At 43.6% G+C, this 26318-nt stretch overlaps 1 protein-coding gene across 1 annotated transcript; it reads left to right on the plus strand.

Moving 5' to 3' along the window:
* Window positions 1–21710, plus strand: LOC139555264 (transmembrane protein 170B-like). Its single transcript, XM_071368925.1, has 3 exons — window positions 1–504; window positions 16784–16954; window positions 20187–21710. Exons 1-3 carry the CDS (start codon window positions 345–347, stop codon window positions 20315–20317), a joined length of 462 nt encoding a protein of 153 aa, XP_071225026.1. The 5' UTR covers window positions 1–344; the 3' UTR covers window positions 20318–21710.
* The last annotated feature ends 4608 nt before the right edge of the window (window positions 21711–26318 follow it).

The following is a 26318-nucleotide window of genomic DNA, read 5'->3' on the forward strand; positions in this document are numbered from 1 at the left end:
TTGTTTACCATTCATAAAGGGCTGCAATATCATAACGGTAACTCGTAGGTTTAGCGTACACTCCACTTTAACCGGTGACGGGCCCTTTAAGGGTTATGTAGGGAGACGGGATGATGTAGGACCACACCTCCGTGTGCGCTATGCTCTCTCGCGCTGCCATCCCATCCTCATCATGGCCTCCAAAAATCCGCCGCTGCGTCCGAGAACGAGCACGAGTAGACTAGCCGTTGGCCCTTTCCTTCCCCGCGCGGAAATGAACAGCGTCAAGCCGAAACAGAGGCACCGGTAGAGGGGTGCGCGCCGGGGGATAAAGCCTCCGAGCTCATGCCACCCCGGTCTCCTCGATGTCTTCGTCAAAAGCCACGTACAGCCATTTGACAAAGAGGGGTGCGAACCCCGGCCGCGGCGGCGACAGAAGCATGAACAGGGATTTTTCTGTCAACCTATCAGTGCAACAAGTGCTGAGCCTCTGGTTGCAAGGCACGACGCTGCAACATTTCACAGGTAGGCTATGTCACATTATTACTGTACAGTGTACAGCCATGTTGTGCATTTGGCATCGTTTCAACCGTTGTGTGTAGGGTCTGGCTCGCTTCACCCAATTGCACATATCTACTAACCTACTGTAGGCTACGGACATCAGGGCGACATGGACAGCTGTGCGCGTCCATTTGTAAAGGGAGAGCATCCACAGCACGAAACATCTCCCGGGAACTGGTAACTGACCAGAGGTGTTTCGTCTGTCGGTCTCCATACTTTATAGCCTACCAGTAGCCTACCTTGGTTTGCAGGACGCATCTGCCTGTCAATGGTAGACCTATCACCAGAATAACATCTGGCAATGTGTAACAGAAATTGTGTGATAAATGTAATTTCACTCCCATATAAATGATGCCATGCTTGGAATCATCAAATGAATAACAATCTGTTATAGCGGTTATTTAATCTCTATGGTGCGTGAATGCACTTGGCACTGTGACGTGTTCAGTCGAGTTATGATCTGCAATTAGTGACATCCTCTCCAACTCTTGAATAGGCTGTATTTGTATTTACATTTATTATGGATCCCCATTACTCTTCCTGGGGTCCAGCAAAATGAAGGCAGTTATACAATTTTAAAAACATTACAATACATTTACAACAGATTTCACAATACATTAAGTATTTGCCCTCAGGCCCCTACTCTACTACCACATGTCTACAACACAAAATCCATGTGTACGTGTGTATAGTGCGTATGTTATTGTGTGTGTGTATAGTGCGTATGTTATTGTGTGTGTGTGTATAGTGCGTATGTTATTGTGTGTGTGTGTGCATAGTGCGTATGTTATCGTGTGTGTGTATAGTGCGTATGTTATTGTGTGTGTGTGTGTGTCTGTGCTTATGTTTGTGTTGCTTCACAGTCCCCGCTGTTCCATAATGTGTATATTTATCTTTTATTTTATTTTATTTTACTGCTTGTATGAGTTACCTGATGTGGAGTAGAGTTCCATGTAGTCAAGGCTCTATGTAGACTGTGCGCCTCCCATAGTATTTTCTGTACTTGGGGACTGTGAAGAGACCTCTGGTGGTATGTCTTGTGGGGTATGCATGGGTGTCCGAGCTGTGTGCCAGTAGTTAAAACAGACAGTTCGGTGCATTCAGGTTGTCAACACTTCTTACAAAAACAAGTAGTGATTAAGTCACTCTCTCCTCCACTTTGAGCCATGAGAGAATGACATGCATATTATTAATGTTAGCTTTCTGTGTACATCCAAGGGCCAGCCGTGCTGCCCTGTTCTGAGCCATTTGCAATTTTCCTAAGTCCCTCTTTGTGGCACCTGACCACACGACTGAACAGTAGTCTAGGGGCGACAAAACTAGCACCTGTAGGATCTGCCTTGTTGATAGTGCTGTTAAGAAGGCAGAGCAGCGCTTTATTATGGACAGACTTCTCCCCATCTTAGCTACTGTTGTATCAATATGTTTTGACCATGACAGTTTACAATCCATGGTTACTCCAAGCAGTTTATTCACCTCAACTTGCTAAATTCTCACATTATTCGTTACAAGATTTAGGCTTTAGTGAATGATTTGTTCCAAATACAATGCTTTTAGTTTAGAATATTTAGGACTAACTTATTCCTTGCCACCCATTCTGAAACTAACTGCAGCTCTTTGTTAAGTGTTGCAGTCATTTCGGTTTCTGTAGTAGCTGACGTGTATAGTGTTGAGTCATCCGCATACATAGACACACTGGCTTTACTCAAAGCCAGTGGCATGTCGTTAGCAAAGATTGAAAATGTAAGGGGCCTAGACAGCTGCCCTGGGGAATTCCTGCTTCTAACTTGATTATGTTGGAGAGACTTCCATTAAAGAACACCCTCTGTGTTCTGTTAGACAGGGAACTCTTTATCCACGACATAGCAGGGGATGTAAAGCCATAACACATACGTTTTTCCAGGAGCAGACTATGACAGGTAGCCTAGTGGTTAGAGTGTTGGACTAGTAACTGAAAGGTTGCAAGATCGAATCCCCGAGCTGACAAGGTAAACATCTGTTGTTCTGCCCCTGAGCAAGGCAGCTCAGGGGCAGAGCTGTTCACTGTTCCTAGGCTGTCATTGAAAATAAGAATTTGTTCTTGGCTGACTTGCCTAGTTAAATAAAGTTAAAATAAATAAAAAACATTCATTATTTCAAAAGCTGCACTGAAGTCTACCAAACAGCCCTCACAATCTTTTTATTATCAATCAATTATCTTCAGTCATTTGTGTAAGTGCTGTGCTTGTTGAATGTCCTTCCCTATAAGCGTGCTGAAAATCTGTTGTCAATTTGTTTACTATTAGTATTGTTTCTGGCCAAGGACCATTTTTCCCCAAAGTTTACAAATGGCTGGTAACAGGCTGATTGTTCGGCCATTTGAGCCAGTAAAGGGGGCTTTACTATTCTTAGGTAGCTGTCTGGGATGTTCTAGAGAGATATGGTTCATCCATATGTGGGTAATGAAGACCTAGATGTTGTATCCTGTCTATTCTGCACAGTGCACAGCAGTGTTAACTTCTAAATTACTGTGAGTTTTTCTTGAACGGAAAACAGTCATGATATTGAGAAGCAACACAGTCTAGAAGAGACAACTTGAGTGACAGTGTCACAGATTATGATTAAACAGCGGGCTATAAGTAGTCATTACAATTAGGCCTACTTCTCTCTCTCTCTGCCTGCCTTTCTGCCTGCCTTTCTGCCTGCTTTTCTGCCTGCCTTTCTGCCTGTCTGTCTCTCTCGCTCTCGCTCTCTCCTCTCCTCTTTCTCTCTCTCCCTCCCCTTACTCTCTTTCTGCCTCCCCCTCGCTACCTCTCTCAAATGAGGCTTGTACATAATGAAATATGATATAATTTTGTTAGTGCTTTGGTCATTGTATTCTGGGTATTTATTTTGAATGGGGGTGGAATGGGGGTGGACAATGGGGGTGGAATGGGGACGGACAACCTCTCCCTCAACGTGATCAAGATAAAGGAGATGATTGTGGACTACAGGAAAAGGAGGACAGAGCACGCCCCCATTGTCATCGATGGGGCTGCAGTGGAGTAGGTTGAGAGCTTCAAGTTCCTTGGTGTTCACATCACCAACAAACTAACATGGTCCAAGCACACCATGACAGTCGTGAAGCGGGCACGACAAAACCTATTCCCCCTCAGCAGACTGAAAAGATTTGGCATGGGTCCTCAGATCCTCAAAAAGTTCTACAGCTGCACTATCGAGAGCATCCTGACTGGTTGCATCACTGCCTGGTACGGCAACTGCTCGGCCTCCGACCGCAAGGCACTACAGAGTAGAGGTTGACCGATTTATGATTTTTCAACGCCGATACCGATACTGATTATTGGAGGACCAAAAAAAGCCGATACCGATTAATCGGACGATTTTTAAATATAATAATGACAATTACAACAATACTGAATGAACAATGAACACTTTTATTTTAACTTAATATAATACATAAATAAAATCTATTTCATCTCAAATAAATAATGAAACATGTTCAATTTGGTTTAAATAATGCAAAAACAGAGTGTTGGAGAAGAAAGTAAAAGTGCAATATGTGCCATGTAAAAAAGCTAACGTTTAAGTTCCTTGCTCAGAACATGAGAACATATGAAAGCTGGTGGTTCAATATTCCCAGTTCTTCAATATTCCCAGTTAAGAAGTTTTAGATTGTAGTTATTATAGGAATTATGACGCGTCGACTATTTCTCTCTATACCATTTGTATTTCATATACCTTTGACTATTGGATGTTCTTATAGGCACTATAGTATTGACAGCCTAATCTCAGGAGTTGATAGGCTTGAAGTCATAAACAGCGCTGTGCTTCAAGCATTGCTAAGAGCTGCTGGCAAACGCAGTAAAGTTTGAATGAATGCTTACGAGCCTGCTGCTGCCTACCACCGCTCAGTCAGACTGCTCTATCAAATATCAAATCATAGACTCAATTATAATATAATAAACAGAAAAACGAGCCTTTGGTCTTTAATAAGGTCAAATCCAGAAACTAGTATTTTGAAAACAAAACGTTTATTCTTTCAGTGAAATACGGAACCGTTCCGTATTTTATCGAATGGGTGGCAACCTAAATATTGCTGTTACATTGCACAACCTTCAATGTTATGTCATAATTATGTAAAATTCTGGCAAATTAGTTCACAGTTCGTAACGAGTTAGGCGGCCCAAACTGTTGCATATACCCTGACTCTGCTTGCACTGAAAGCAAGAGAAGTGACACAATTTCCCTAATTAATATTGCCTGCTAACATTAATTTATTTTAACTAAATATGCAGGTAAAAAAAAAAAGTACTTCTGTGTATTGATTTTAAGAAAAGCAATGCGCTTTTGTTAAATCATCACCCGTTTGGCGAAGTTGAAGTAGGCTGTGATTCGATGATACATTAACAGGCATTGATTATATGCAACGCAGGACAAGCTAGTTAACCTAGTAATATCATCAACCATGTGTAGTTAACTAGTGATTATGTGAAGATTGATTGTTTTTTATAAGATCAGTTTCATGCTAGCGAGCAATTTACCTTGGCTCCTTGCAAGGTCCTTCTGACGCTGCGTCCACGTAACAGGTGGTCAGCCTGCCGCGCAGTTTCCTCGTGGATTGACATTTAATCGTCCATAATTGGCGTTCAAAAAGGCCGATTACCGATTGTTATGAAAACTCGACCTCTACTACAGAGGGTAGTGCGAACGGCCCAGTACAACACTGGGACCAAGCTTCCTGCCATCCAGGACCTCTATACCAGGCGGTGTCAGAGGAAGGCCCTGAACATTTTCAAAGACTCCAGCCACCCTAGTCATAGACTGTTCTCTCTGCTACCGCACGGCAAGCGGAACCTAAGTCGAGATACAAGAGGCTTCTAAACAGCTTCTACCCCCAAGCCATAAGACTGCTGAACATCTAGTCAAATGGCTAACCAGACTATTCACATTGCCTCCCCATCCCCTCTCCACACCCCTGCCACTCTCTGTTGTCATCTATGCATAGTCACTTTAATTAACTCGACCTACATGTAAATACTACCTCAACTAACCGGTGCCCCCGTACATTAACTCTGTACCGGCACCCCCCTGTATATATTGTTATTTTTTACTGCTCCTCTTTAATTACTTGTTACTTTTATCTCTTATTCTTATCCATATTTTTTGAAACTGCACTGTCGGTTAGGGGCTCGTAAGTAAGCATTTCACTATAATGCTTGTTGCATGCCTGTTGTATTCGGCGCATGTGACTAATAAAATTTGATTTGATTTGAAATGCCTAAATGTTGAGAGATTACAATAGGCCTAACCTAAGAATGAACGGGGCAGTGGAACAACACGCAGTACAACGTCAAAACAAGATCTCTCAAGATCTCTCGTGACTGAAATTCATTTTTTTTGCCGTGCAAAGAGGATGATGGATATATATAGGTATCATGGCTGCCATGGAGATTTATGAGAGCAAGCCCAAGCAGACTTCCTGCTGAGGAACAGGAAGTAAAAACAAGACCTGGCCTGCATCTCATGGCTCCCTGTTACCTTCATATTGCACTGCTTTTGAAAGGATGCCACAGGTGGCCATAATCCCGCTGACTCGGCAGGGAAGTGACTCGCGTGCACACATCTATGGTTAATCACGCTGACTCAGCAGGGAAGTGACTCGCGTGCACACATCTATGGTTAATCACGCTGATTCAGCAGGGAAGTGACTCGCGTGCACACATCTATGGTTAATCACGCTGACTCGGCAGGGAAGTGACTCGCGTGCACACATCTATGGTTAATCACGCTGACTTGGCAGGGAAGTGACTCGCGTGCACACATCTATGGTTAATCACGCTGACTCGGCAGGGAAGTGACTCGCGTGCACACATCTATGGTTAATCACGCTGACTCGGCAGGGAAGTGACTCGCGTGCACACATCTATGGTTAATCGCGCTGACTCGGCAGGGAAGTGACTCGCGTACACACATCTATGGTTAATCGCGCTGACTCGGCAGGGAAATGACTCGCGTGCACACATCTATGGTTAATCACGCTGACTCGGCAGGGAAGTGACTCGCGTGCACACATCTATGGTTAATCACGCTGACTCGGCAGGGAAGTGACTCGCGTGCACACATCTATGGTTAATCACGCTGACTCGGCAGGGAAGTGACTCGCGTGCACACATCTATGGTTAATCGCGCTGACTCGGCAGGGAAGTGACTCGCATGCACACATCTATGGTTAATCACGCTGACTCGGCAGGGAAGTGACTCGCGTGCACACATCTATGGTTAATCGCGCTGACTCGGCAGGGAAGTGACTCGCGTGCACACATCTATGGTTAATCGCGCTGACTCGGCAGGGAAGTGACTCGCGTGCACACATCTCTGGTTAATCACGCTGACTCGGCAGGGAAGTGACTCGCGTGCACACATCTATGGTTAATCACGCTGACTCGGCAAGGAAGTGACTCGCGTGCACACATCTATGGTTAATCACGCTGACTCGGCAGGGAAGTGACTCGCGTGCACACATCTATGGTTAATCGCGCTGACTCGGCAGGGAAGTGACTCGCGTGCACACATCTATGGTTAATCGCGCTGACTCGGCAGGGAAGTGACTCGCGTGCACACATCTATGGTTAATCGCGCTGACTCGGCAGGGAAGTGACTCGCGTGCACACATCTATGGTTAATCGCGCTGACTCGGCAGGGAAGTGACTTGCGTGCACACATCTATGGTTAATTGCGCTGACTCAGCAGGGAAGTGACTCGCGTGCACACATCTATGGTTAATCACGCTGACTCGGCAGGGAAGTGACTCGCGTGCACACATCTCTGGTTAATCACGCTGACTCGGCAGGGAAGTGACTCGCATCCACAAGTATTGCAGAAGTAAAGTTGCTGTAGTGAGGGAACCGAGGAGTGACACCCAGTATCACATTCCTGGTCAGATGAGAAACAAGATGGTGAAGCTTAGAGGAGTTCTGAATGTAGACTCCTCGTGTTATGATAGACATCGCCCTTATACTAGTAGTGTCGCCCACAGACAGACTCTAGTACTTTAACAAATGAGATTTCCTGTGGACGTGTTCTTCTGCGTCCTACCAGCAATTTCACTTCCCATTTTATTCTCTATTCTCAACAAAGCACAAAAACATGCATTCTTCTATTTTTTCCATTTGAAAATGTTGAAAAGACTGCGTCCAGCAAAATTATAAGCTCTGATTGACAAGGTTATTGATGACACCGTTAAAGCACATTGAATGTTTGCCAATTCTCAGTTATCCTTTGTGTTCTCATTTTATCATGCTCGCTCCCTTGTTCACATGTTATTACATGCTATTACAGTGCTGACAACTTTGATGCGTCTGACAGTACTGCATCTTGTCGTAACGTGACTATCATTAAATGTGAAGACTGTTATATTATCAAATCAATTCTTTATGTGTAATTATTCTTACGTGATTAAACTAATCATGTAAACTTTAATGAACTAGGAAGTCGGGGAACCACGGGACAATGTTTAAAGAGTCTCTATTTCCTGAATTAACTCTTCAGATATTTTCATATCTTACAGTCTTCTATTAATGTATTGTTACCTCATCAGTGTCCTCTATTAATGTATTGTTACCTCATCAGTCTCATTCCTGAATGTCGCAAACCCTTGGATATCTGTACGAACCTGAGCATCATAAATCATGATTCAGCGATATACAAATTGGCTTAATTATTTATTTACTAACTAACTAATCAATTACAGAATTACATAAACACACACACACAGTAGGTCATACATTGGTTACTAACATGACACAAAGAAAAGTCCCTAATGGGCGAAACTGATATGACAGCTAGGTAGACAAAGGAAAAGGGTGGGGACAGTTCAAGAGCGGGAAACTCAGAGTGGACCCATGTACATACAGTTGACTACACTCATGGAAATGTTAATTCTTTGAACATGCACAGTCGCTAATTCGAAAATACATTGCAATTTACATATTTACGAGTGTATGCCTTTGTTGTTTCTCGCTGTGGTCGCCGATCCATCTGCTGGATAGTTAGTCTACAGAAAGTCTCTGGTTTGTCCACCAGAGATCAAAGTCTTTCGTAGTTGTAGCTTGTTATAATGGATAAGTCATAGTACCATTCGGTCGTTTGAATGGATGCGTTTACCAGACTAAAGTACTTAAACAGCTGCAGACTGAATAATCGGTCTTTAGTTGGTAGATTTCACAACCATTTCAGCGTGGTGATGATCCCCACGTTCTCTGGTCTTGTCCTTCGGGAGAGTTGTAGTTTAAACCATTTTGCAACATCCAGCTCACACCTTAGTCTTCTTGGTCTATAGAGTGGTAGCCATCCCTGCGTTCTCTTGACTAAATGTACATTTTGTCATGAGTCCTTTTATTAACTCTGTGGAAAGGGGCGTTCCATGACGTTTGGGTATAATGTCTGTGCTCACGGGGGCGTGGCCACTGACTGAGCATAAATTACTATAAAAAACGATTCTAATTTAGAAGACTAACATCACATTATCTTTCCAAAAGTATTCTTATACTTAATCATTTATTTTATACAACATTTCGATGCAAAGCCCATCACTGAGAAGTGTATACAAACAAAGAAACAGTAATGTGTGTCTCCTGTCCTTTATGAGGTCACCTAATGAAACAAACTCCACATGACTGTTCCTTAAGTGTCCACGGATCACTCCAAGTGTTTGGAATACAGAAATACTGTTCAATTATTCAACCTTTTGATGTCAGAGTTTGGCCAAGTGTCTCTCTGTGTTCCACAGTCACATTCCAATCTGAATACTACAGAGCCCAGAAGCAGAGTATTTTATGACCGCCATAAAGCTGTGGAGGGTAAAGGGGCCTATGACCCCCCCGGGCAGTCATAACAATCTCTACTATACTCTCATACAGCACAGTCTTTCATATCTGACTAGCCTGTAGCAGTGGTGGTATTACTCCGGGATTCATCTCTCTCCACACAGCAGGAGATAGGACTATAGCAGTGGGTGAACCCAGCTCCCAGCTCCCTTGTGGCCCTCTCCCTCTGTTCTCCTCTATCCCGTTTAGCTCTGTCCCATCGGTCCCTCGGGGCCCCCATACAGCTACAGCTGCCTGGCTGTCTGTGCCTTTTGTAATCAAAGCTCCATGGGCCAAACATTTTCACCGCTTATCAGTGGAATGGGAACATAATGCCTTTCCCGGTAACACGGATCCATAATTAACCATTTATTAAGCATTTTATAAAGTGTGTGTTTACCATTAATTAATTAATAATTACTCCCACATTAATAAACCATTTACTAATCATTAGTAAAGTATTTTTGTGGTCTCTAATCAAAAGTGAGTGCTATTTATACTTTCTAAGTGTCTTGAGTGACCGGTGTAATTTGTCACAACAAGATGGGTATGCCGTTGGTAGACATTCCAGCAGGACCTGGTGATAGAACCAACACACAACACAGGTTGTCTAAGGAACTAAATATACATGTCTGAATAACTAGCTTACTAACATTACACATGTGGGAGTCATGTTTAATACATGGTGAGCAAACGGTTTATAAATGCCTTATAAACGGTTTTATAAATGCCTTATAAACGGTTTATTATTAATAAAGTGTTCCCCCTTTCTGTTTAATGCTTGTGTTGGCATGCCAGGCCAGCCGGGACCCACCGTATGTTGTAAAAGCTGCTGACAGCGGCCCACAGGTCCCTGGTAGGGGATTAGTGGTGTAACACACATTAATAATCCTACATTCTGCTGACATGGGGGGGGGTTGCATGCCTGAAGATGACACAGCACTTGTACTACTACAGACAACCTTGACTCCTCGACAACCCCTCATAGCCACACACACACACACACCATACACACACACACACACACACACACACACACACACACACACACACACACACACACACACACACACACACACACACACACACACACACACACACACACACACACACACACACACACACACACACACACACACACACACACACATTCCCATGCAGAGAGTGGTGCTGCTAAGGATCTGTGTCCCAGTGGCGTGACAGAGCAGCGGTGTGTGGTTGGCCAGCAGAGGCTCAGCTAGCGCCATCCTGTGGACTGTGTGGAATCCTAACGGAGGTGGCTGGCGGTGGCGTGACTCTCTGGGTCCGGTATGGCCCTTCTCTATCCTCTCTATCCTTCCATCTCTCTCTCTTTCTGCATCTCTCTCTTTCTGCGTCTCTCTATCTTTCTACCTACCTGTCTCTCTCTCTCTCTCTCTTTCTGCTCCTCTCTCTACCGCTCTGTCTCTCTCTGGCTCTGACTCTCTCTCTGCCTCTCTCTCTCTGGCTCTGACTCTCTCTCTCTCTGCCTCTCTCGGTCTCTCTGTCTCTCTCTCTGGCTCTGACTCTCTGTCTCTCTCTGCCTCTCTCTCTCTGCCTCTTACTCTCTCTCTGCCTCTCTCTCTCTGCCTCTGACTCTCTCTCTCTCTCTGCCTCTCCCGTCTCTTTCTTTCTCTCTCTTTCTCTCTGACTCTCTGCCTCTCTGCTTCTGCCTCTCTCTCTCTCTCTGCCTCTCTTTGTCTCTCTCTGTCTCTCTCTCTACATCACTCCCTCTCTTTACAGTATCCTGTCCCTGTCTTCCTATGCTGGCCTGCCTATGCAGTCTGGCCCCACTCCTCTCAATCCATCTCTCTCTCTCTCTACCTCTCTATTTCTCTCTCTCTACCTCTCTCTACATCTCTCTACCTTTCTCATTAAACATTACACTCACAAAAGTTTTAACAGATAAATATACGTTGTATTTACAATGTTATTTGTGCTCCACTGGTTTCCCTTTTCTTTTGGCAACGGGACACGTTGCCATAAGAATGGTTTGGGTCAGTCACAGTGGTCAGGTATTCCTGCCACTGTGTACTCTCTGTTTAGGGCCAAAAAGCATTTTAGTTTGCTCTGTTTTTTTGTTGATTCTTTCCTGTGTTTCAAATAGTTATCTTTTTGTTTTCTCATAATTTGGCTGAAGCTAAATGTGTTTTTTGTCCTGGGGCTCTGTGGGGTCTGTTTGTGTTTGAGAACAGAGCCCCAGAACTAGCTGGCTGAGGGGACTCTTCTCTAGGTTCATCCTTCACAACCATAGAGAGCAATGGGTTCGATAACAGATCCTTGTGGGGATGTTGAGTGTTATGTTCCTTTTGGTGGCGTAGAAGACCCGTCTCTCATATCGTTCACAGCCTTGTGGAAGTTACCTGTGGTGTTAAGGTTTAGGCTAAGTTAGTTATAAATTATTGTGTTCTCTTGGGCAACAGCATCTATATATAATTTGTATTATTTGTCTTGGCTACTGGACCATTTTTGGAACCCCATTATTTTTGTCTTAATGAGATTTACTGTCAGGGTTCAGGTCTGACAGAATCTGTGCAGAAGATCTAGGTGCTGCTGTAGGCCCTCCTTGGTGGAGGACAGAAGCACCAGATCATCAGCAAACAGTAGACATTTGACTTCAGATTCTAGTAGGGTGAGGCCGGGTGCTGCAGACTGTTCTGGTGCCCTCACCAATTCGTTTATATATATGTTGAAGAGGGTGGGGCTCAAGCTGCATCCCTGTCTCACCCCATGGCCCCGTGGAAAGAAATGTGTTTTTAGCCAATTTTAACTGCACACGTGTTGTTTTTGTACATTGATTTTATAATGTCATGTGTTTTCCCCCCAACACCACTTTCCATCAATTTGTATAGCAGACCCTCATGCCAAATTGAGTCAAAAGCTTTATTGAAATCAACAAAGCATGAGAGGACTTTGCTTTTGTTTTGTTTGTTTTTCAGTAAGGGTGTGCAGGGTGTGTACATGGTGTGTCGTACAGTATTTTGGTAAGAAACCAATTTGACATTTGCTCAGGAAACTGTTTTCTCTGAGGAAATGTTGGAGTCTGCTGTTGATGATACTGCAGTGGATTGCTGCTCAGGCATATTCCACAGTAATCAAATTTGTCTCCACTTTTGTGGATTGGGGTGATCAGGCCTTGGTTCCACATATTAGGGAAGATGCCAGAGCTGAGGATAATGTTAAAGAGTTTAAGAATAGCCCATTTGAATTTGTGGTCTGTATATTTGATCATTTCATTTAGTATACCATCAACACCACATGCCTTTTTGGGTTGGAGGGTTTGTATTTGGTCCTGTAGTTCATTCAATGTAATTGGAGAATCCAGTGGGTTCTGGTCATCTTTAATAGCTGATTCTAAGTTTAGTAAATGATAATGTATATGTTTTAGCACTTGGTTCTTTGTTATATGGCCAAAAGGTTAGAGAAGTGGTTTTTCCATACATCTTCATTTTGGATAAATAGCTCTTCAGGTTGTTGTTTGTTCAGTGCGTTCCAATTTTCCCAGAAGTAATTTGATTCTATGGATTCTTCAATCACATTGATCTGTTTTCTGTCATACTGTTCCTTCTTATTCTTAGTGTATTTCTGTATTATTTTAGTGATTCACCATAGTGAAGGCGTAAGCTCAGGTTTTCTGGTTCTCTGTGTTTCTCTCTCTCTCTACATCTCTCTTTCTCTACATCTCTCTCTCTCTCTACATCTCTCTCTCTCTCACTCTCTCTCTCTACATCTCTCTCTCTACATCTCTCTCTCTCTCTCTCTCTCTCTCTCTCTCTCTCTCTCTCTCTCTCTCTCTCTCTCTCTCTCTCTCTCTCTCTCTCTCTCTCTCTCTCTCTCTCTCTCTCTCTCTCTCTCTCTCTCTCTCTCTCTCTCTACATCACTCTCCCTCACCCTACAGTTTCCCGTCCTGTCATAGATAGGGGCTGTATTGTGTCTCGTGCTCTGTGTTCTGTTGAGACCATAGAAGCCAGGCAGCCAGTCACGTCTCTCTCTCTGCCCAGCATGACAGCTGGCAGCTGGATCGATATCAGACGTAGAAGGTTGTGGAACAAGGTTAAATGGATATGCTAAAGATGACATGGTTAATAATGTTGACAGCACATTCAGGTCATTGGCGCATGTATTGCAATTTACACTTTAGACATTTAGCAGACAAGCGACTTACAGGAGCAATTAGGGTTCAGTGCCTTGCTCGAGGGAACATCGACACATTTTTTACCTAGTTGGGTCGGGGGTTTAAGCCAGCGACCTTTCAATTACTGGCACAACGCTTTTAACTGTAATATTTCTGCAGAGGTGCTCTTTGAAGATGCTAGAACAGTCCACGTTTACTTTTCCTCTGCAAACAAAGTGAGTAATGAATAATCTGACAACCCCATAGTCTAAAAGTTGCTCTATTTACCTAGATCCCGAGTGGCGCAGCGGTCTAAGGCACTGCATCTCAGTGCAAGGTGTGTCACTGCAGTCCCTGGTTCGAATCAAGTCTGTATCACATCCGGCTGTGAATGGTCGTCCAATAGGGCGGCGCACAATTGGCCCAGAGTTGTTCGTGTTTGGCCAGTGTAGGCCGGCATTGTAAATAGGAGTTTGTTCTTAACTGACTTGCCTTGTTAAATAAAAGTAAATTATGCATTCTGACAAGCAGTCACAGGGAAAACAGTGGTTTTAATGGCTGTTGTTAAAAAAGCGGGAGAGCCCAGTTTTTACGTTCCTACTTTATTTATTTCTCAACTCCTAAATATGTGCGAACGGCCACATTTTAAACCCAGGGTGTTTAGCATCGGCATGGTTACTGCTCTGAGTGCATAGGGGAGAGTAGGGCTAAATGTAACACGGGTCAATTGTAGGGTAACTTGGGGTAAGATTCCCCCCTACCTCAAACATCCTGTCCAATCTTATGTCCAATCCACTTTGTGTCAGCGGAGCCAAGCTGGCCACTTGATGGCTGAGTGAATGTGATGTGTCCAGAAGGCCACAGCTCTTTATGCAAAGCTTGTCTCCAGGAGCCAGAAAAAAAGGAATACAACAAGGGAGGAGGGGAGGGAGAGAATGTGAATCAGACTCTCTGCTGGGCTCTCAAGCCTCTCTCTGGGACATCATAAGATTGGGTGTGCTTCCCTGTTTCTCTCTGGGACATCATAAGATTGGGTGTGCTTCCTTGTTTCTCTCTGGGACATCATAAGATTGGGTGTGCTTCCTTGTTTCTCTCTGGGACATCATAAGATTGAGTCTGCTTCCCTGTTTCTCTCTGGGACATCATAAGATTGAGTGTGCTTCCCTGTTTCTCTCTGGGACATCATAAGATTGGGTGTGCTTCCCTGTTTCTCTCTGGGACATCATAAGATTGGGTGTGCTTCCCTGTTTCTCTCTGGGACATCATAAGATTGGGTGTGCTTCCCTGTTTCTCTCTGGGACATCATAAGATTGGGTGTGCTTCCTTGTTTCTCTCTGGGACATCATAAGATTGAGTCTGCTTCCCTGTTTCTCTCTGGGACATCATAAGATTGAGTGTGCTTCCCTGTTTCTCTCTGGGACATCATAAGATTGGGTGTGCTTCCCTGTTTCTCTCTGGGACATCATAAGATTGGGTGTGCTTCCCTGTTTCTCTCTGGGACATCATAAGATTGGGTGTGCTTCCCTGTTTCTCCATAGAGTATCCATGTTTTCTTCCCCAGCGATTACTCTGGCAGGTGCTGCCTTGGTCATGTACTAGGAATGACAGATATGTGTTGGAATTCCTATGTTAGAACATAGAGAGAAATCAATTCATCATAGTGTTGGAATGTCCAATATTTTTGGAGGAGCTCTTTGTGGAAAGGGATACTTGTCCAGTATGTTCCATGTATGTGCTCCAGGTTGGTGTTTCCGTTGGGGAAACGTAGAACACAGTCCACTAGTTCTAGAGGTGGGACACAGCAGGAGAATGTTTGGTATTTACAATTTTTGTGATTTATCCAGAGCGACTTACAGTAGTGAGTGCAGACATTTTTGTCATGTTTTTGTAGTAATTTGTCCAAATTTGATAGAACAGTGAATTGAAATGCTTATTTAAGTGCTTTTAACTCCTTCACTGAATGGATTTAATACCCTTTGTCAACCTTCAGAATGGCTACTGGATATGAAATGGTAGAAATGTTTTGAAAGGCAGCCTGTTTTATTGCATGGTGTCTAAACACACACAAAATGTAAGATATTGATTCAACGTACAATTCTAAAACAACCTGCTACAGTACGATTGGGAGTTTGCTCAACAACACTTACACACACACACATTTTGTTGTGAGTTTGCTCAACAACACTTACACACACACACACACATTTTGTTGTGAGTTTGCTCAACAACACTTACACACACACACATTTTGTTGGGAGTTTGCTCAACAACACTTACACACACACACATTTTGTTGTGAGTTTGCTCAACATTTTCACACACAAACATTTTGTTGTGAGTTTGCTCAACAACATTTTCACACACAAACATTTTGTTGTGAGTTTGCTCAACAACATTTTCACACACAAACATTTTGTTGTGAGTTTGCTCAACAACATTTTCACACACACACATTTTTGTTGAGCAAACAAACTCACAATCCTATTGCAACTTGTTGCCGTACATTAAATATATTTAAAAAAAATAATAATAATTTGGTATTTTTACATCGTATTAGCATGCTTGGCTGCCTTCTCATGAGCCCAGGCACAAGGTGTGTGCAGCTGCTGTTCTCTGTCTCTCTCAGATATAATAATACACCTGCTGAGGTTTGGCCCAGAACTGCTTCCTGTGGTTATTTGTTCAGAGATGTCTTAAACCACATCCTCTGTTTTGTATTTAGAGTACGTGAAGGCCATGTACTCTAACGCCTTAAAGGGGTTAATAGTTCAATTATGCAAGCTCATCTTTTCTAACCACTCTGCCCTTTTATCCAATCAGAGACTATGTTATGGTAGACCTACAGAGCTGTCTAACTAACCACTCTGCCCTTTTATCCAATCAGAGACTATGTTATGGTATGTCTACAGAGCTGTCTAACTAACCACTCTGCCCTTTTATCCAATCAGAGACTATGTTATGGTAGACCTACAGAGCTGTCTAACTAACCACTGGTCTGTGTTGTTTCCATGTTGGTATTTTTTTATTTAACTAGGCAAGTCAGTTAAGAACAAATTCTTATTTTCAATGACGGCCTAAGAACAGTGGGTTAACTGCCTTGTTCAGGGACAGAACCGCAGATTTTTGCCTTGTCAGCTCGGGGATTCAATCTTGCAACCTTTCGGTTACCAGTCCAACGCTCTAACCACTAGGCTACCTGCCGCCTGCCGCCCATGTACAGAGCTGTGTCTAACCACTAACGTCTGTCTTTCCTCCCCCTCTCTCTCAGAGATGTGGTACTGGGTGTTCCTGTGGTGTCTGTTCTCCTCTCTGTTGGTCCACGGGGCGATGGGCCTGCTCATGTTGGTCATGTTGCAGCGCCACAAGAGGGGTCGCCTCATCACCTTGGTCCTGGTCAGTCTGGGTTGCCTGGCCTCCCTGGCTGGAGGGGTCATCACCAGTGAGTCATGGGAAGATGTTGAGTGTGTGTGTGTGTCTGTCTGTCCCAGCTTATGTATGCCACCCTCCTCTGTCGATCTGCTGCCCTCTTCCTGTCTGTCTGTCTGTCTGTCTGTCTGTCTGTCTGTCTGTCTGTCTGTCTGTCTGTCTGTCTGTCTGTCTGTCTGTCTGTCTGTCTGTCTGTCTGTCTGTCTGTCTGTCTGTCTGTCTGTCTGTCTGTCTGCTGTCGTCTGTCTGCTGCCCTCTTTCTGTCTATCGATCAACATATCTGTCTGTCTGTCTGTCTGTCTGTCTGTCTGTCTGTCTGTCTGTCTGTCTGTCTGTCTGTCTGTCTGTCTGTCTGCTGCCCTCTTCCTGTCTATCGATCTGCATATCTCTCCGTCTGTCTGGCTTTCTATCTAATTGTCCTCTCTACACATGCCCAACATCTTTAGCTCAAATATCATCTTTCTGTCTGAAGAGTGGTACATAGTACTGCGTCTGTATGTGTAAATAGACCTTAGTCTATGTATGTGTCCTAAATGGCACCCTATTCCCTACCTAGTGCACTACATTTGACTGGGGCCGTAGGGCTCTGGTCAAAGCAGTGCGCCTAATACAGATGTTAGATCTTATTTTGAGCCAGTTTGCTACAGCAGGAAAATAATCCTGCAGCAACAGGAAATGATTATGTGGATTATAATTAGATCCTACATCTGTAGGTAATAGGGTGTCATTTGGGGCGCTGTTTGTGAGCTACGTGTACTAGGTCCGGAGCTACTGATGACAGGCCAGGATGAAACACTCAATCACAGAGGCAAGCCAAGCCAAAAATAGAACAGACCACTTTATTATTAATATGGAAGCTCGCGGAGAGAGCAAACTATTGACTGTGCATTGTGTGTACGCTTTAAACAGCTCAAAAACAAGCCCCGTGTTGCAGCAACCCCCTGCCAAGAGTGATAGAAGGTGAGGTTATTTAGTGGTCGACCGGCAACAGTCAGACATCAACAACTTTGAGCCATTTTATAGGCTAATCTCTCCCGGTGTCCCTTGTCTTGACATCGTTGTTTGTTGTTGACTCAAAATAAGATTTGTATCTAAAGGTCTTGAGCTAAAACATATGTATATTTTTATTGAACTCAAGACAGTTGGACTTTTGAGACCCTCTTCAGTTCTGACCGTTTCCATGGCGATGGTCCTAATGACGTATAGTGAGAGAGAGAGAGAGAGAGAGAGAGAGAGAGAGAGAGAGAGAGAGAGAGAGAGAGAGATTGCGTCCTAAATGGTACCCTATTCCCTACATAGTACACTACTTCTTGACCAGGCCACATAGGAAGTAGGGCTCTACAGTATGTAGGAGGTAGGGCTCTACAGTATGTAGGAGGTAGGGCTCTACAGTATGTAGGAGGTAGGGCTCTACAGTATGTAGAATTTAGGTCTCTACAGTATGTAGGAAGTAGGGCTCTACATTATGTAGGAAGTAGGGCTCTACAGTATGTAGGAAGTAGGGCTCTACAGTATGTAGGAGGTAGGGCTCTACAGTATGTAGGAAGTAGGGCTCTACAGTATGTAGGAAGTAGGGCTCTACAGTATGTAGGAAGTAGGGCTCTACAGTATGTAGGAAGTAGGGCTCTACAGTATGTAGGAGGTAGGGCTCTACATTATGTAGGAAGTAGGGCTCTACAGTATGTAGGAGGTAGGGCTCTACAGTATGTAGGAAGTAGGGCTCTACAGTATGTAGGAGGTAGGGCTCTACATTATGTAGGAAGTAGGGCTCTACAGTATGTAGGAAGTAGGGCTCTACAGTATGTAGGAGGTAGGGCTCTACAGTATGTAGGAGGTAGGGCTCTACAGTATGTAGGAAGTAGGGCTCTACAGTATGTAGGAGGTAGGGCTCTACAGTATGTAGGAAGTAGGGCTCTACAGTATGTAGGAGGTAGGGCTCTACATTATGTAGGAAGTAGGGCTCTACAGTATGTAGGAAGTAGGGCTCTACAGTATGTAGGAGGTAGGGCTCTGCAGTATGTAGGAAGTAGGGCTCTACATTATGTAGGAAGTAGGGCTCTACATTATGTAGGAAGTAGGGCGCTACAGTATGTAGGAAGTAGGGCTCTACATTATGTAGGAAGTAGGGCTCTACAGTATGTAGGAAGTAGGGCTCTACAGTATGTAGGAGGTAGGGCTCTACAGTATGTAGGAAGTAGGGCTCTACATTATGTAGGAAGTAGGGCTCTACAGTATGTAGGAAGTAGGGCTCTACAGTATGTAGGAGGTAGGGCTCTACAGTATGTAGGAAGTAGGGCTCTACAGTATGTAGGAAGTAGGGCTCTACATTATGTAGGAAGTAGGGCTCTACAGTATGTAGGAAGTAGGGCTCTACAGTATGTAGGAGGTAGGGCTCTACAGTATGTAGGAAGTAGGGCTCTACAGTATGTAGGAGGTAGGGCTCTACAGTATGTAGGAAGTAGGGCTCTACAGTATGTAGGAGGTAGGGCTCTACAGTATGTAGGAAGTAGGGCTCTACAGTATGTAGGAAGTAGGGCTCTACATTATGTAGGAAGTAGGGCTCTACAGTATGTAGGAAGTAGGGCTCTACAGTATGTAGGAGGTAGGGCTCTACAGTATGTAGGAAGTAGGGTGCCACATCCAGGGGTGAGTAAACACAGTATGTGTGCAGACGCTCACTCATGCCCCCACTGACTGCGTGGAGCCACGTATTAATACAGCAGGTAGCCTAGTGGCTAGAGTGTTGGGCCAGTAACCGAAAGGTTGCTTGATCGAAACCCTGAGCTGACAAGGTAAAATTCTGTCGTTCTGCCCCTGAACAAGGCAGTTAACCCACTGTTCCTAGACCGTCATTGTAAATAAGAATTTGTTCTTAACAGACTTGCTTAGTTAAATAAAGGATAAATTAAAAAAATTATACGGTCAGCTTACAAAGGGCCATCTTTTAATGCTTCTACTAAAACTGTCCATGTGGGAGAGTGTAAAGACACAACATTAGATTCCAGTAGGGAGCTGTAAGGATACGAGGACAGGCTGAGAATAAGGAGTCCCGAGAGTCATTTTTATCTTTCTGTCATTCATTTTTCTTTGTGCTTGGAATGGAATGCTGGAATGCTGGAATGCTGGAATGCTATTGAACAATCTGGGGTGCAGTGGACAAGGCTTGGCAGGCTGGTGTATGTTAGGATATGTGTGTTAATAGTCATATTAATGACAATCTGTATGTGGGTGTGTCTCTTTCCCAGGTGCGGCGGTGGCGGGGGTGTACAGGGTGGCAGGGAAGGACATGGCCCCCCTCCAGGCCCTGGTGTTTGGAGTGGGCCAGACCACCCTCTCTGTCCTCATCTCCTTCTCACGCATACTGGCCACTCTCTGAAGAGATGACCCTTCCACACAGATGGACAGAGACTCACTGACGGATGGATAGATAGATAGACACACACACAGGAGAGGAGGGAGAAACTGGGCACGTGTGGGAGACCATGGTTCACATCCTACCAGTTACACTCGCCAGCGACAGATAACAACACAGCCAATGGGTGAACTGTGGTGACAGTTAACTTCATGTTGTATTTGGAGGAAAAACAAACACAGTAAATTAGCTGAAAACAGTGGTCTCCCAGCAGTTCCAGACATTGAGGGAGGGATGCCGAAGAGATAGTACCCCTCCCCAGTGGCTGTGTTCTGCCACTGCTGCCCTCACTAGTTCCCCCTCTGCTGCAGTACCGACATGGGACGTCAATGCAGGTCTCAGTTCTCTGTGTCAAAGAAGCACTTCATACGGCTCACCACCAGGTGGCGATGTCCGCAGCCTCCGTCAAGTGTCAAGTCAGTGAAACCACATCCTGGACTGAAGGCAATGTCTTGGGTGTTTTCAGAATTGTCCGTTCTATGTGCCAATGACCTCTGGGACTTAGCTCCAGTGTTGTCAAGAGAGATGCTTTCATGGCCATCTCCACAGACTCTCCTCGAAGGTTTTGTGATGCACTTGTGGTGGGAAAACCACCCACATTTTTTACAGTAAAGAAAAACACGACAACAACCTGTATTTAATTGTACACTTAATAGCCTATGGTCCTTGAAGTGCCAGGGTATGCTGATGAGGGCCATGTCCAGAACAGAGATGGACCTTTTGAAGACCGATCGTCATTCTGACATGCCAGAGAGGATATCAACCGAACCATCTTTCAGTGTTAAAAGAAACCAACCACAAAACAACTGGTTCTTCTGCCTTTGGACATCTTTATAACTCCTCCTTCTTGTGAGGTCAACTACTGCAGCAGTGTTTCTGTTGGCAACATACTCCTACATGTTTCCTCTTTTAGGGGAAAGAAAGAAAATGACAAAATGGCTGAAGCCTTTACACTTTCTAAATGTTGACGATCCTTGTTTACCTAAAAGGTGTCTGAATAGGGAGTGTTGCTCAGGTGTCCGTAGTTCAAGGTTACTATGGAGATAGAACCACTATCTCTGTTTGACCTTTGCCAATTCATGTCTCGACCCGTCCAGGTTGTCCAACATACTCTGAGGCAATAGCAACTCTGGCTATGAAGCTAGGCTGGAGAGGGTCAGAGTTGAGGAATCTTTCACTACCTGGTTCTTACAGAGTTTTATGGAGGTAAACTAATGTCTTAACTGAAGTTAAGGGATGCAATGTCCTGGTAGTAGCTGTCTGCTTGAGAATAGTTAAGATAGAGAATCTCTTGGAAAGGTTTCTGTCTCTGTGTTGTGGTCCAGATTTACTGTTAAAGGCACAGTGCAGTCAAAAATGTCATTTCTCCTGTGTTTTATATATATTTCCACGCTATGAGGTTGGAATAATACTGTGAAATTGTGAGAATGATGATCGTGCCCTTTTCGTGTAAGTGCTGTTTGAAAAGGACGCCAGAAATTTCAGCCTGTTTTGGTGGGATGGAGTTTTGGCCTGCCTGGTGACATCACCAGGCGGTAAATTAGCTAATAGACCAATAAGAAAGAGAGTTCCAAAACTGTCTTTCAATAACAGCTAGTTTTCAGTTTTCCCCTCTCTACTTCAGACAGTCCTAGCAAAATTTGAGACCGTTTTGATTGAAATCAATATTTAATTGTTACCCAGAAATGATTTAATATTGAGATAAAAATGTCTGCATTGGACCTTTTTTAAGGTTTAGAAATTGGAATCCAGCCGCTACTTGGTGGTTAACGATACAAATGTCTGGACTCCTATAAATCCCACTCCATAGAGAGCCATTTCTATAGAAGGTCAGAGACTCAATCTGCGTCCCAAACCGCACCCTATATAGTGCACTACTTTAGACCAGGGCCCTATTCCCTATATAGTGCACTACTTTAGACCAGGGCCCTATTCCCTATATAGTGCACTACTTTAGACCAGGGCTCTATTCCCTATATAGTGCACTACTTTAGACCAGGGCCCTATTCCCTATATAGTGCACTACTTTAGACCAGGGCCCTATTCCCTATATAGTGCACTACTTTAGACCAGGGCCCTATTCCCTATATAGTGCACTACTTTAGACCAGGGCCCTATTCCCTATATAGTGCACTACTTTAGACCAGGGCCCTATTCCCTATATAGTGCACTACTTTAGACCAGGGCCCTATTCCCTATATAGTGCACTACTTTAGACCAGGGCCCTATTCCCTATATAGTGCACTACTTTAGACCAGAGCCCTATTCCCTATATAGTGCACTACTTTAGACCAGGGCCCTATTCCCTATATAGTGCACTACTTTTCCCCAGAGCCCAATGGGTCCTGGTCAAAGTATTTCACTATGTAATGAATAGCAGGGTGTTTGTTATTTCCTCCTGGTATTGGAGGGCTGCAAGGTTCACTGTTTTTACCTTTTAGTCAGAGAGCTGATAACATCCCTGCCAGTCACTTTCATTGGTCAGTAAATTACATTAGACCAATAAAGGGATCCTCTGCCACATAATAACTCGAAGTGAATACCGCACCAGACACTCGGTGGAATCTAAGGGCTCTTTTTTTATGCCAAAGGACTTTGTTCTCACATTTTAACTTTATTTATTATGGATTTCTTTCTTTTTTTTTGTTATTATTGCTGAGAAAGTATGTATTGTTTTAATATCAGAACCATTATTTTTTGCACAATGGCATGAGCTGAACAACCGGATTTTTAAATCCCCCAAACCCCTTTGCTTCATTTTGGCCAAATATGAATGTCCAGTGTGACCTGATTGAGTGTTTACCAATGAAAGCTATTTCTGTTTTTTTTCATTAGTTATGTAATTGACACCACTCACCTTCAGTACCAAGTCATTCCACCAGATGGCACCAGTGTATTGCATTTTATGAGGGACAGTAGCAGCCAGTGTAAATGGGGGAAATGGATTGAGAGAGAGATGATTGTGGATTTTGTATTGAAGAGATGCCTGATGACATTTTTTGTACTTGAATTTTTTATTATATTCTTAAATTAATTCCTGAGGCTTCCAGACGGTCTGGAAACTTCTCTGTTTGACTAATCTAATGTATAACTATCAAATCAAATCAAACTTTATTTGCCAAATCAAACTTTATTTGCCACGCGCTGAATACAACAAGTGTAGACTTTACCGTGAAATGCTTACTTACAAGCCCTTTACCAACAGTGCAGTTCAAGAAGAAGAAAATATTTACCAAGTAGGCTAAAATAAAAAGTAATAATTAAAAGTAACACAATAAGAATAACAATAACGAGGCTATATACAGGGGGCACTGGTACCGAGTCAGTGTGCGGGGGTACAGGCTAGTAGAGGTAATCTGCACATGTAGGTGGGGGCGAAGTGACTATACATAGGTAACAAACAAACAGCGAGTAGCAGCAGTGTACAAGAGGGGCGGTGTCAGTGTAAATTGTCCAGTGGCGATTGTTATGAATTGTTCAGCAGTCTAATGGCTTGGGGGTAGAAGCTGTTGAGGAGCCTTTTGGTCCTAGACTTGGCGCTACGGTACCGCTTGCCGTGTGGTAGCAGAGAAAACAGTCTCTTAAATTAATTCCTGAGGCTAGCCTACCTGGTTAAATAAAGGTGAAATTGGAGTTGTCAGACTGGAGTCTGACAATTTTATGGGCTTTTCCTCTGACACCGCCTAGTATATAAGTCCGGGATGGCAGGAAGCTTGGCCCCAGTGATGTACTGGGCTGTTCGCACTACCCTCTGTAGCACCTTACGGTCAGATGCCGTGCAGTTGCCATACCAGGCGGTGATGCACCCAGTCAGGATGCTCTCGATGGTGCAGCTATTTTTAAAAACATTTTTATTTCACCTTTATTTAACCAGGTAGGCTAGTTGAGAACAAGTTCTCATTTACAACTGCGACCTGGCCAAGATAAAGCAAAGCAGTGTGACACAGACAACAACACAGAGTTACACATGTAATAAACAATAAACAAGCCAATAACACAATAAACAAGTCAATGATACAGTAGGAAAAAAAGAAAGTCTTTATACAGTGTGTGCAAAAGGCATGAGGAGGTAGGCAATAAATAGGCCATAGTAGCGAATAATTACAATTTAGCAGATTAACAATGGAGTGGTAAATGAGCAGATGATGATGTGCAAGTAGAGATACTGGTGTGCAAAAGAGCAGAAAAGTAAATAAAAACAGTATGGGGATGAGGTAGGTAGATTGGGTGGGTTATGTACAGATGCAGCGATCGGTTAGCTGCTCAGATAGCTGATGTTTAAAGTTGGTGAGGGAAATAAAAGTCTCCAGCTTCAGCAATTTTTGCAATTCCTTCCAGTCACAGGCAGCAGAGAACTGGAAGGAAAGGCGGCCAAATGAGGTGTTGGCTTTGGGGATGATCAATGAGATATACCTGCTGAGATATATAGAACCTTTTGAGGATCTGGGGGCCCATGCCAAATCTTTTCAGTCTCCTGAGGGGGAAAGGTTTTGTTGTGCCCTCTTCACGACCGTCTTGGTATGTTTGGAACATGATAGTTCATTGGTGATGTGGACACCAAGGAACTTGGATACCTATCCCATAGGTATCCCCCCTTTCCCTTTCCTTTACCATACTAGCTCGCTCACAACTCTGATTAAAGAAAATACTTGGAAATTGTATCCTTAAAACAAACTATAATGAGCTAAAATTCCCCCGATCAACTGAATTTGTAGTGCATTAGTTAGTTATTACACTCGTTAAAATCTTTTCTGGTTCTAGTTCAGGAACCAAATGTGTCTTATTTCAGATGACTCTACCACAGATAGAACAATGAGACAGATATTTCACTGGATGTGTAAATGTGAAGCATCCGCTTGGCGTTTCCACTGGCGGGCAGTGGGACAAGATGGATCGAGATGGATTTCAGCCGACATTCTGCAAATGTTCTCATCGATGAAACATTTGTTCTGAAAAGAGTGGACTGTTTTGTAGACTTTGCCCTTTGAAAACTTTTATTTGTATTTTTTTAATTGCGTTGTTTAGAAGGTGCGAGTTATTGCTCACGCGGACTTCACAGAGTAGGCGTTCCCTAACGGAAATATGCAGATGATGCTAGAACACGCCAATAGGATCTCGCTAGCTCGTGCTTGGCTCTGCCCACCTCATTGCTTGTTCTGCCCACTATGACTCATTTGTTCCCATTGGAAAGGACAGGCTGTGGCCTATCTTGGTTTAGTTATAAATAATCTTTGACTCTACCCTGCTGTCAGAGTGATATGATCAATACTGTATGTTTCTGTTTGTAAGTGAAACTGTGTTTGACAGAATGTCGATGTTGTACTTGATGAATGTCTGTGTGGTGTGGTTGTTGTGTATGTGACTGTTTTAACATGTATTCACTTATTTTCTTTCAATCCCTGAAAAGCGCTTTCTCGAGTCTTGGGCGAAATGTTGTCTGATGGCAGGTCACTGAACAATGTCTAATAATAATGTTGTTTAAAACCTTTTGCTGTATTTCATCTACAAGGTGTTCACAACTATTTTTCTGCCACCAAAGCTCCATGCACTATTCTTAATACTGTTAAGAGATGACGTCAAGATTTTGTTTGGCCAGATGAGGACGCGTCATGTATTATTGTGAATTATTGTGAATGAATTATTTAAATTCTAGTCAATTCAGAAAGTAAACCAAATTCCTATTCTAAGTATTCTCACATAAATCATTAAACAGAATTGGCATTTCAGTGTAATTTGTGCATTGACTGGAATTGAGGAATTGACCCCAACCCTGATATAGTCTTCACCAGAGGATGTGTAGCATGAGCTCTACTGACATACATTGACATTTACATTTGCACCATGCACAGTATTTTGATACCAAAAAATATGTTTTTGTCTATTACAAACACTAACCTTATTTTGGAACGTTAAAAGGAAAGGTTCACCCATTTTGAATGTTATATTGTTTTGGTGCATCTCTGAG

The sequence above is a fragment of the Salvelinus alpinus genome, chromosome 26 (genome assembly GCF_045679555.1).
Source record: "Salvelinus alpinus chromosome 26, SLU_Salpinus.1, whole genome shotgun sequence".
Lineage (NCBI taxonomy): Eukaryota > Metazoa > Chordata > Actinopteri > Salmoniformes > Salmonidae > Salvelinus > Salvelinus alpinus.

Bases quoted from the DNA above. Each gene is read 5' to 3' on its own strand.
- LOC139555264 (XM_071368925.1), top strand. From the start codon at position 345: ATGTCTTCGTCAAAAGCCACGTACAGCCATTTGACAAAGAGGGGTGCG. The intron at 505-16,783 runs GTAGGCTATGTC...CCTCTCTCTCAG, and splicing joins GACGCTGCAACATTTCACAG to AGATGTGGTACTGGGTGTTC. The intron at 16,955-20,186 runs GTGAGTCATGGG...TCTCTTTCCCAG, and splicing joins GGCTGGAGGGGTCATCACCA to GTGCGGCGGTGGCGGGGGTG.